The sequence below is a fragment of the Meles meles genome, chromosome 5 (assembly GCF_922984935.1).
Source record: "Meles meles chromosome 5, mMelMel3.1 paternal haplotype, whole genome shotgun sequence".
In the NCBI taxonomy this organism is placed as follows: Eukaryota; Metazoa; Chordata; class Mammalia; order Carnivora; family Mustelidae; genus Meles; species Meles meles.
In genome coordinates, this window is record NC_060070.1 from 150,143,593 (window position 1) to 150,156,012 (window position 12,420).

A 12,420-nucleotide genomic window follows, 5' to 3' on the forward strand; every position below is an offset into this window, starting at 1 on the left:
AGACAGCAAATATTTTAGACCAAAGAGGCACAAACAAGGAAATTACATTGATACCTCCATATAACAAGAGAGAAAAGAAACTTTCACCTACTTTTATTGACAAAATTTAAAATATAATCAAGCACTTTCTCTTTTTCAGTAATCCTGGTCGGCTTGGGAGAAGGATGGAATTCTTTTTCTTTGGGAGAACACTTTGCATAGTCGGTGTTCAAGGTTTACTGTACCCCATCACCAAATCAATTGCAAATGTTAACCTGTAAAAACCATTCCCATCTTGCAGGCTATGAACAAAAACAGCCTCCGGGCTGGGACTGGCCCACGGGCCACGGTTTGCTGACAACTCCCGGCTAGGTCAAGAGAGGGCAGAGAGCCACTGACTCACAGCCTGCCCTTCTCAGCAGTGCCTGGGAGGTTGTAAAAGCTGGAGTACCATCACGGTTAGGAGGACACACAGGGCGTTTTACATCCTCCGCGCTGTAGCCGCGTTGTAAACAGCCAGAGGTTGTGCTGTCTTTTCTCATACAAACGGTGATGCTCCTAACCCACCACCATCAATTGCGTCTCCAGGAGAGGGGAGGATTTGGGTCAATCCGCTGCCACTCGCCCCTGCCACAGCTGGTACAGCTTCTACCCTAACTGACCAGTTACGTGCAGCAGTCACAACTCCCACGGAGTGGGGCTCTACCAAAACGTGTTGATTCGTTCCCAGCAGGTCAATCCCATCTACTTGTTCTCTGCCCCACGCAGGATTACTCTTAAGCAACTGAGCTACTGCTTGTCTTCCTGTACGTGTGTGTATGTTACTGTATTTACAAAAATGTATACACAAATAGATAACCACAATTTCCTCCAGGAGGCTTCTATCATTGAAAATGTTTTAAGAAGCAGTGGAAGTAAAAACCAAACAGAACACCAGGAGAGAGGACGTTTGTTGTCGAAGCTTCGTTTACAATCCTAACTGCTGTCCTAAAGTATTGTGACATGTGTATAATTCAAATTTCATTGGGGGTTATCTTTAGATTAGAAATGTTTTAACAGCTATAGAAAGCCTAGCCTTTCTCAGATGACTGAGACGGGGGAGGCAGTAACTGTGGTATGTTTACCGCAAGTATTTACCCAGGAAATAGGGGCTGTAGGTCATCACAGATGCTGTTAGAGACGTGGTTCCTGACCTCCAGAATTCCTGACCAAGGCGAGGGGACTCTCTCCATAAGAAAACTGCCTTAGCGTATATACTCTTCAATACTCAAATTAATTTTCAGAGGGAGACCAGATTGGCGAACCAGAAAAAATGGGTAGGAAATCACATACTTATTTTGTGCCAAATGATGGGGTTATTCTGAGCCCTGCCTTGGTCACGTGGTGGACATCAGAGAGAAGCCAGGCTTTTTCATTTGTGAGCCAGAAACACCTTTCTATTCCCAGGAAAGCATGTGGAATGAACAGTCTAGATAACTCTGCTCTCATCAGCTTGTGTCTTTGTTGGTCACAGGTCAAGAGGAGGAAAGGGTAATTGTATAGACGGGGGAGGCTGGGGTAGCTGAGAAAATCAGTTTGATAATATCTGACATTTACATAGTAGGCCCTTAATGGTTTTCCATTACCTCAACATTATCCCCTTTAACTTCACAGAAATTTTCTCAGGAGGCGACCACCACCATGACCACCACCATCATCACCACAACCATGACCACCATCATCACCACCACCATGACCACCATCATCATCACCAAGACCACAACCATGACCACCATCATCACCACCACCATGACCACCATCATCATCACCAAGACCACAACCATGACCACCATCATCATCACCAAGACCATAACCATGACCACCATCATCATCACCAAGACCACAACCATGACCACCATCATCACCACCACCATGACCACCATCATCATCACCAAGACCACAACCATGACCACCATCATCACCACCACCATGACCACCATCATCATCACCAAGACCACCACCATGACCACCATCATCATCACCAAGACCACAACCATGACCACCATCATCATCACCAAGACCACAATCATGACCACCATCATCACCACCATCATGACCACCATCATCATCACCAAGACCACACAACCATGACCACCATCATCATCACCAAGACCATAACCATGACCACCATCATCATCACCAAGACCACAACCATGACCACCATCATCATCACCAAGACCACAACCATGACCACCATCATCATCACCACCACCATGACCATCACTGCCATGACCACTCTCATGACATGACATGACACTGCCATGACTCTCAGGACATGATATGTCATGACCATGACAACCACCATGACCACTGTGACCACCACCATCATCACCATGACCACCATGACCACATGACCTTCACCACCACCATCACCACCACATGACCCCATCATCATCGCTATTACCATTACCACCACCACCCCAACATCGTTATCACCATAATTGTCATCATCCCCACATGAAAGAAGGAAATGAAGCTTCTGAGGGGTTAGCTAACTTTCCTAAAGTCAAACTATGAATAAATTGATATCGATCTTTTGAGTCCAAATATTATGCTCATTCTACTATACTACCTTCCCTCAGTTTGGAAGTCTGAATGGTAACAATCAAACATTTAGAAACAATGGTAGCTCTAGAATTTTTGTAAGCAAAGTACTTGGTATAGCAACATGGCTGGAGAAGGAGTTTGGCTCTTTGCTAGGAGCTGTTTGAGAGCAAACATACAACTTTGTACACAGAATGCAGATCATTTAAAATAGCTGTGTTTTCTGAAAAAGCTTTTTTTAATCATGTTTTCTATTAGAAGTTAAAATTCTAACTTATGTTTCATTTTTTAGGGATACTAATGGAGATGAACCAGGGGCTGAAGTTTGCCCCACCCCCGGAAGACATCCTTGGTACCCCTCAGTATATAAACCAGAAATTGAAGAAGAGTTTGTTTTTCCTAATATTTCATCACATAATTTATCTGAAAGTGGTTAAAAGTGTCTTCCACAAGTTACATCTGCATATCTGATTCTCTGACATACTTTTCTTCACATACCATTCTAATCAGTTCGTTGTGCTGATATAAATAGGAAGAAAAATCCCACCGTAGAAAATATTTTCATATTTGCTCCCTCTCAGAGTTTCCTAAATGCCAATTTATAGAGAAAAAAAATTCTATTCAACTGCTCAACCAGCTGACTCCACTTGTGAGTTGGAAGTCAAGGTATTCGCTTCCTGTTTTTAGCTCATTACATCTTACACTGAATGGATGGTTTAGAGTGAAGCTGAGAGGGAGGAGGGTCCAGCTGGTTTCCCGCTGTTGCTGTTTGAGTGGCATAGTATACTGAGACTTTTAACCCCCAGTGATCCAAAGACTAGGAAGGAAAACATTACACTGAAAAGACAGCGCCATAATCTCATCACTGCAGAAGGCAGCAACCTGTTCTTTTATTCAGAAATGTTTATTTCCCAGGGCTACACCTCATTATTCAGCAGAGGATGAAATACCAGATCTTTTTCTGTTTGCTAGGTTATCTATTACTGACGATCTTTATAAAGGCGACACAGTGTCTTCTTCCTCTCTCAAATTCTTACTCTGTATCCATCATTGATCTTTCTGGGTCTTCTGCCTGAAGCATTTGCTCAGGGAGGTAAAGTATGGAAAAGTGTAACATGTGGAAAGTTCACATGAGAGTGATGGTAATATAAATTATTTTTAATTTGTCTTCCAGAGTAAAACTGGCCATTATACCTGCCTTTTGCTATCCCAGCATAGGTCAAAATCTTTCTCTTAAAAATATCTAAAAATGATCAAATAGATTGTTTTTTCCTGGAAGGGAAATTCTAGATGCCCTATGAGATACATTAAATGACCTGGTATATCTACCAACAAGGACTGAACACTTCACATTCTCATCCGATCCCTCCCTCGCTCTAGGGCTGACGCCTGCTAGGGAATCCTCCCTTTCCTGGTCATCCAGGCTCATTCACATCTCAGGCTCCCCAGAAGCCAGGCGCCAGGATACTCTGGAACATACAGAGTACGTACAATATCCCACCAGCACCTGGGCGCCTGGGGGGCTCAGTTGGTTAAGCATATGCCTTCAGCTCAGGTTTGATCCCCTCTCCCCTCATTTGCATATCTCTTTCAAATAAATAAAATCTTAAAAAAAAAAAAATCCCACCAGCACCTGCATTTTTTGGTTTCACTTTCTTCTCTCCATTTTACTTGCCAAGACCAGTCACTATTTTTTTTTTAATCCTCCCTAACCCTTCTCTGTCCTTCTTCTGGTAGTGGAAATAGTCATTTCCATTTGGCTCAGCTAATACATTTTTCTTCTTTAAAATTCTTCTGAAACCCACTGAATCACAAACATCGCTGTTGAATGTCGCAGCTGTTTGGCAAACAATCAATAGGCAAAATTTAGCCATCCAAAAATAAATGAGAAGTTGAAGAAGCTGACACTGGCTGAGCGCACTAGGACACGTGAGGGGCCGTCCGCTGGGGAAGCCACAGCTCTAACACATACGCTGACTTAAGTGAAGTGACTTCCATCAAGGGGGAGGGGGAGGCTACCAGTTTCTCTGTTTTGTTCGTAACAACCACATTTCTTTTGCTTAAAATCATTTTTTTTTTTTTTTTGGACCACACATAAATGGGTGTGCTTATAATTTTCATTCTTATGTCCTATAAAAGACATGCTCGAGTACGTCTTATACCATTCCTAAAAGGACTTGGCTGGCTGCTCATAAAGATATGAGATAAGCATTTAAAATGCTTTATTTATGCTACTGGGCCCCTTGGCTTTGGCCTGATCGAAATAGGTCACCCTGAGGTCATTGGAGGCCATAAATCGGGAGGGGGGTGAAGGGGGGAACTCGTGGTTAAAACAGCCCACATAGCTTTAGTGCAACGTGCTATTTTAGTTTGTGCCCCTGATATGACACCATCTCTTTGGCACCAGCAAAGAAAGCTTCCTAGACATCTATGGGAAGGGAATGTTTTGCAGTCATCCAAGACATAGGTCACAGAGGCATGAATTACTGCCGGGAGGTCTGTGTCTGCTCCATAACCTGAGACAAAGGAGGGAAAACAAGTTCCAAGCAGAGCATTTCTCCAGGACTCCGAGGGGTGAAGCTGATCCAAGCAATCTTGGCAAATCACGAGAGCAAAGAGGGACCAACTGTTCTTAACTCAGGAAACTAGGGCAGCTCTTCCTGACCATTTTCCAATGCCATTACTTGGGGGCACTTGAGAACCCGAGATATGGATTTTTGGAGAAAGGTCCAACATAGCTAAATACCAATTATTATACTTATAAGGTATAAAGTGTACTATAGTCAAACAAAAACTCTTTAATCTCTTCTTCTTTTAACTTTGGGAAGGGCACAAGTAGTTCAGGAAACAACAAAATAGGCCAGATTAGACTGCATAATTGTTTCCCTATTAAAAAAATCTCTTCCTAGGGGCGCCCAGGTGGCTCAGTGGGTTAAAGCCTCTGGCTTCAGCTTGGGTCATGATCCCAGGGTCCTGGGATCGAGCCCCCAATCGGGCTCTCTGCTCATCAGGGAGCCTGATTCCCTCCCTCTCTCTGCCTGCCTCTCTGCCTGCTTGTGATCTCTGTCTGTCAAATAAATAAATAAAATCTTTTAAAAAAATCTCTTTCTTGGCTTCATAAGCAGTAGAGACAGAAAGTGAGCATCCCTTCTACTTACAGTTCTCTGGTTTTTTTCCTTTGGTAAATCTTTTGCAATTTTCTTGCTCTAAACAGAAATTTCTCTTGAATGGTCGAACATGCTAATTTACTTGGCCTGGGGAAATGAGGAAGGTTTGGTTCAAAGCGAGTGGTATTTTTTCCCAAGTGTCTGCTGGTCTGTCCAAGAGTGACGCACAGCTGCTGGTTGAACGCTCTCCCTTTTGCCCATTCATCCGCAGCCCGGAGGGTTCTCCTCCTTTGGGGAGGTTGAAACAGCGTTCACAGACACGGTGGCCCACAACGCAAGTATTCGCTTGCTGTGCTGCATTGTACCAGCCCCGGGGAACATTCGAAGGTCCTACGAAAGCTTTGCCGTGTCCTGTGGCCTTTCTAGAAGCAAGGCCTTACAAGGCAGGTGAGTTTCCAGGGACTAGAGGAACCCAAGAAATGCTCTGTACTCCTAACTGTGAACTCTTGGTGCGTTATTATTCTAACCATTGACTTAATGAGAGAGCACTGAGTGGGGCTGAAAATGGGGCAGTGACTTGTGGCTTTGAGCAAAGAAGCAGTTTTAACCAGTGCCAAGGAGTCATTTTCGGCTGCTGAACCAGCAACTGACTGCCACCAGGGGAACTGGTTCCTCCCACACACATGCTCTGTTCTGTTCCTGAAAGCTGGCTGAGGGCCTTCGGTGGGCACGACACTGTTTTCTGTTAAGAGTCTGATCACCACCACAATTGTTATAGCTATCATTACTCTTACCGTCCACCCAGCTACCTCTACTCACGTACGCCACGCTAACTGTCAAGAAGGCACAGGGATAGAACAGATGAAGCCCTTTAATTTGATACATTTGAAATAATGACGGGAAAAGAGCATCTCATTCCAATGACTAATTTTTCCTTACCTTGGTAATCTGATCAATCAATTTCCCAAGAAAGAATAAAGTCTACCTGAGAGCAACCATGTTTTGGATGGCCTGATGATGTTGGAGTTATTTGGAAAGCAAACCCAGGGTGCTGTGTGTGTGTGTGATTGGGGGGGAGGGGAGGGGAGAGGGGAGAATAAATATCAGGACTTCTGGAGGATAGGTGGAGAGCTGCTTCTCTCTCTCACTAACCATTTGCAACTCTCCCCTAGAACAAGAAAGGAGGGGCACACCAGTGCCTCTTAATTCTGTGACCTTAGCATTTTCTTTAACCACAGAAAACAATACCTGAAGCAAACAGGATCTCAGAAAGGCAGTTAAAAAAATATTGTGAGCACGACTCATTTTTTTCCCTCCCCAGATCTCTATGTGGTCCATAAACCTAAATGAACTTATATATACTTGTAAGCAAATGGACCTAAATTCTAAATTTGTGTTCCTTTAGGGGGAAAGGGTTCTTTAAAAATGTGTCCACTGAGAGGAAATATGGTTGCCTTAGTAACAAGCTCCTGGGCATTTTCCTTCCATTATGTCAGAGAAAACTCATTGTACCAAAAGCTTTCTGCTCTCCGAGGCGTGTTAAGGGAGCAAAAAGCACGGATGAAACATAGAGCAAGCATGGATTCCTGTAGGTAAATCCAAGCCACCGTGCAGAAAAGATTAAATAATAGAATGCTGGAATTTTTTAAATGAAATCTTACAGAATGTCTAATCACCCTCTTGTTCTAGATGAAAGGAGAGGCTCAAAGAGATGACACGACTTGCCCAGGGCCCTACACCACATGACAACAGGCTCAGCGCTCCAAAGACGCTGCCAACAACTTGTCTGATGCGTTTTCACCACCTCATACCTCTGAATGGCGGTTTATGAAGCTGAAGTTCCGTAAATAAGTGCTGTTACTTACCGAGCACTTAACTATGTTGTAGGTATTATTCTAAACCCTTCCCTGGAACAACATTTATCTCCACACCGCCTGGGAGGCTTGTAGTCCAGTTTATAAGTGAGTAAACTGAGGCACAGAACGACGAACTAATCTGCTCACAGTCACAGCATGATTTAAAGGCAAAGCCCGGGCAATGTTAATTCCATTGCTGAAATGCTTGACTGTCACCCCCAACAGAACTTGTTTAAATGAAGCACCAGCCAGACAGCGCTCGCGGAAAATGACAAATGTGAGCCAGAACTCAGAGAACCCAATGAAAACACACCGTCTGTTGGACTTAGAAGGATTCTTTCGCTCAGCTCTGGAGAGTAAGCTCCAGGAGAAATGCAGCCCAGAAAGTATAAAGCATATCACATGTGAACTGCAACGTAGATATTACAAATCTGTCGTGAAGGAGACCTGTATGACCCAACAGGTATTACTGTCCCACATCAGACTGGGAAAAGAGGGTTTGTGTCTCTAGTTAAGTAACCTGAGCAAGTCACAAAAGGAGTTCACAAAAGGAGTTCGCGGCACATAAGAATTTCAATCTGCATCTTGTCTGACTCCCTACCTGACTCTTCACCTTGCCCGCTGAGGTTGAAATAATCCCCTAAATCATCAGGAATGCTCCTGGGAGACATCCTACAGGTTCCCCTAGCCTGCATTACTCAGGTCTTAACTCTTCCCGAGGGTGGGGCCACAACTAAACCGTAATGAGGCGCATCGGCCTATAGATGGCGCTCTTTAGCACCATCATCAGACACAGAATCGCTTTGGGGGAAAGAAAGGTGATCTGGGCATTTTGGGAGCTGGGTGAAAAATCACCAGATTGTCCATTCTAAGCTTATCTTCATAGCTGTAAACATTTTTAAAGTCGTGCAGGGAGTAAATATCTCAAGTCAAACTTTGAATGGCTCTAAATACCTCTCGTCAAAGGAAAGCAACAGATTGAGAATTTGGCAAACACCAAGGAAGCCCGAATAAGTATTCTTAAACTTGATCTCGGTGATGATAAAACTTCACATTATGATTTTAAATATTTCTGAGGCTAGAACAAAATACTAGAAAGACATCGAAACATTGGTAGCGGGTACAACCTAGATGACCAAGTCGCAAAGGAATCTTACTACGCTACACTCCGCAATTTTCTTCACTGGGTTTGTATTACTTGAGTGGTCACTCAAAATTTTGCTAGTGCTTTAAAAAAACAAAACTACTTGATAGAGTTTTCAAAACCTTACCAGCTATGGTTTCTTGTGGAAATCAACCTAAGTGATGAGGTCCCTGAGCCCAGCTTACCATTTATTTAGACAATTTCAAGTTCTAGAAAAGCTCTTTTGCCTGTGGTCCCTTCTCATGGGCAGCATTTGACCAAGACATCTGTAGGTTACTAGATTAGCCACTGAAAATCACAGCCCTTCCCGCCAAACCCCAGCTCACAGGTCTGCTTGGGGAAGGACTGCAGAGTAAGAAGGGAAAAGTCCATGATGCCAGTGGGTATCAGAAGCTGGCATCCCAGCGGGAAGAAAAGGAGGAGGGCATGGGGAGTTGGGGTGCCAAATACCTCCAAGGAAGAGAAAAAGACCCAAATGGAAAGGGAGACGGAGGAGAGGCAGCTAGTGCCACTGAAAGCAGTATGGTCCCATGGAGAACCATCCCTGGCCCATTTGTCCGTCTGTTACCCTAGCAGCTCTGCTGTGTGCAAAGCACCATGACAGGCTTCCCTTGATGTGCTAGACAAGAGAGCACGGAAGAAGGACAAGGGGAATAATTGAGCACTCATTTCCTAACCTAAACATTTATCTAGTCATGACTTAAAAAGAAGAAGAGATTTGGAGGAACCATTCAACTCCCTTGTGTCCTGCTTTGCCTTATATTCCTTGGTGCCTAGATTGATGCCTACAACCACCAGGATGCTTTCAAAATACCCCAGCTGGGCAAAGGTTTCAAAGCTAAGCAAAGTTGACCAGAACAGCTTCTGCCAGAAAGACATTTACCTTCACCAAAAATATCATCCTCTTCCTCGCCCAGGAGCTCCTCAGGGTCCAGATACTGCATCTTGGAGAAGGCAGTCCACAGGCCACAGCAGGAGGGTGGCCACGACAGTCCCCACTGACAACAGTGCTCCCCGGGGCAGTTTCCTCTCCCTGGGCTGGGCTGGGCTGGGCTGGGGCTGTAGGTTGTGAAAGCCCTTGGGGAGGCAACTTCCGCCTCCGCAGCTTCATTCATATGAATAAGCTCCCGGAGCCTTTCTAAGAGTGCATTCCACGTGGGGCTAATTCTTGCCCCAGAGAAGAAAGAATTTGGGGGGAAGGGGGCTGCAGATCAGGTTTGACCTGAACACCGATACCACTATAAAGTCCGAGTGCAATGAATTCTTTCAAAGCTATAGCTTTCAAGATTCTCTTAAAGAGGAAGTCAGGCTTTTAACTTTCTTATGGATTTGAACACTACCGGTAGCACTGGAAGGAAGGGGACCGTTCCCATGCCTCTTATCTGCTTCCACGACCATTTCTCTGAAAGCTCGAACAGTCACTAAGCCACACAGAGGAGGCATCTGGGGGAACCGAACTTCTAGTGAGCTTCTAGTTCGGCAGTCTGGCAAACATCTTGGGTTTGAGGAGGAAGAACTCTACCGAATCTTTAAACCAAGTTCAGGGCGTGTGTAGGTTGTTAAGAGCTCGGCTCATCAATGGCCAAGCAGCAGATAACTTGTTTGGGTCAAACAACTTCCATTTCACTCTGACTGGGTCCTCAGACCATCACTAGCATAGAAGGAAGAGAAGGGACACCAAAAGAGGCTCCTCCCAGAGGGAGGAGTCACCAACCAGTAAGCTTTCCCAGGAGAACAGGGCGGCGCTCCCATATAGAACTACCCAGAGTGCCCTAGGTTCCCAATGGGCGCTAAACCCCAGTCTTGGACTGGGGCTGCAGCTTCATCTGGGGGCTCCCAGAGCTCTCTGTTGTGTTGTAAAGACCTCACAGGGGGTCAGAAGCTCAGACAAAGCTAATAGAGGGATTGTCCCTCATACTGACTTCTGGCAACTTTATTTACTGAGTAGGGGGTTAAAAATATATATATATATTTAATATATATATTTATATATTATATATATTTATAAACATATATATATTTTATTTATTTGAGAGAGAGAGAGTGAGAGAGCTCACGAGAGCAGGTGAAGGGCAGAAGGAGAAGCAGACTCCTCGCTGAGCAGGGAGCCCAATGTGGGACTCAATCCCAGGACCCTGAGATCATGATCCGAGCTGAAAGCAAATGCTTAACCGAGTCACCCAGTGCGCCCCCAAATAGATATTTTTCATAGGCTTTCTTTTTTAGAGCAGTTTTAGGTTCACAGTGAACTTGGGAGGAAGTAAGAGTTTTCCCACACGTTGTCTGAGCATCCGCAGGCACAGCCTCTCCCGTTAGGCAGCCCCTCCCCGCCCCCAGCAGCCTCCATCAGACAGGTGTGTTTATTACAACGGACGGACTTACGCCGGCACATCGTAATCACTCAGAATTCATACTCTGCCTTAGGGCTCACTCTCGGTGTTGTACACTCTAAGGATTGTGACAAATGTTTAATGACGTGTGTCCACCATTATAGCATCATACAAATTAGTCTCAGTGCCCTAAAAACCCTCTGTGCTCTCTCTCCTCATCCATCCCTCCCTCCCACCTCCTGGCAACCGCTCATCTTTTTTAACTGTCTCCATATTCTGCCTTTTCCAGAATGTCATATAGTTGGAATCATACAGAATACAGACTTCTCAGGTTCGTTTCACTTAGTAATATGCATTTAAATTTCTTCTACATCTTTTCATGGCCCGCGAGGTCATTTCTTTTTAGCACTGATTAATACTCCCCTGTCCGTATGGACCACAGTCTCTCTATCGAAATGTCTGGAAGGACGTTTCAGTTGCTTCGGGTTCTGGCAATTACAAATAAAGCAGCCAGAAACATCCGTGCGCAGGCATGGGTGTGGATATAATTTGTCAACTCCCTTGGGTAAATACCAAGAAGCACAATTGCTGATTGCGATGGTAAGACTATGTTAAGTTTTGTAGGCAGCTGCCAAACTGTCTTCCAAAGTGGCTGTGCCATTTTGTGTTCCCACCAGCCGTGAGCGACCATTCCCGTCGCTCCACAGCCTCGGTGACACTTGGTATTCATAGCCTTCTAGACTTTGGCCGTTCTCATAGGTATGTGGTGGTTTCTCATGGTCTTACTGAGCGCGTTGGAGAGACCACCACTCTGCAACCTCAGAACCTGTCTCCTCCTCTATCGACCACACCCTTGACATCATGCCAACCAGCTTCCCCCAGGGGAGAGTACGGAAAAATGGGGCTGCAAAAGTCTAGCCGTGACAACGTGTAACCAAGCTCAAGGGGTTTGTTGCTTGCAGGGCATTAAACTGAACACAACCAAAGGAAGTCTTGGAAGCAAAGAACATTTTATTACACCTTACAAGTAAGGAGACAGGAACCTAGCTCTTAAAAACACCATCTCTCCCTGGGGTGAGCACAGGAAGCTTCACTCACTGTGTTAGGGGCTGGGGGTAGGGACTGGCATGTATATATGGGGAAACTCACACATATTCTTTTCTTTTTTTTTAAGATTTTATTTATTTATTTAACAGACAGAGATTACAAGTAGGCAGAGAGGCAGGAAGGGAGAGAGGAGGAAAGCAGGCTCTCTGCCAAGCAGAGAGCCCGATGCGGGGCTCGATCCCAGGACCCTGAGATCATGACCTGAGCTGAAGGCAGAGGCTTTAACCCACTGAGCCACCCAGGAGCCCCAACTCACACATATTCTATTACTTAGGTACTCTGGCTCAGTTGTACAAGTCTAGCATGTCAACATG

The 12,420-nt window shown here is 45.0% G+C and overlaps 1 protein-coding gene across 6 annotated transcripts in view; it reads right to left on the bottom strand.

Annotated features, from left to right (window-relative positions):
* Positions 1-12,420, bottom strand: part of RIPOR2 (RHO family interacting cell polarization regulator 2) — a 226,434-nt gene that overhangs the window by 99,752 nt on the left and 114,262 nt on the right. The window contains exon 1 of one of the 6 annotated variants that reach the window (XM_046004527.1): positions 9,553-9,684. The exons of the other annotated variants lie outside the window; for them this stretch is intronic. Coding sequence (XP_045860483.1) covers positions 9,553-9,613 — 61 coding nt within the window. The 5' untranslated portion in view covers positions 9,614-9,684. Of the gene's footprint in view, positions 1-9,552; positions 9,685-12,420 lie in introns of those variants that run through there. 6 annotated transcript variants of the gene reach the window in all.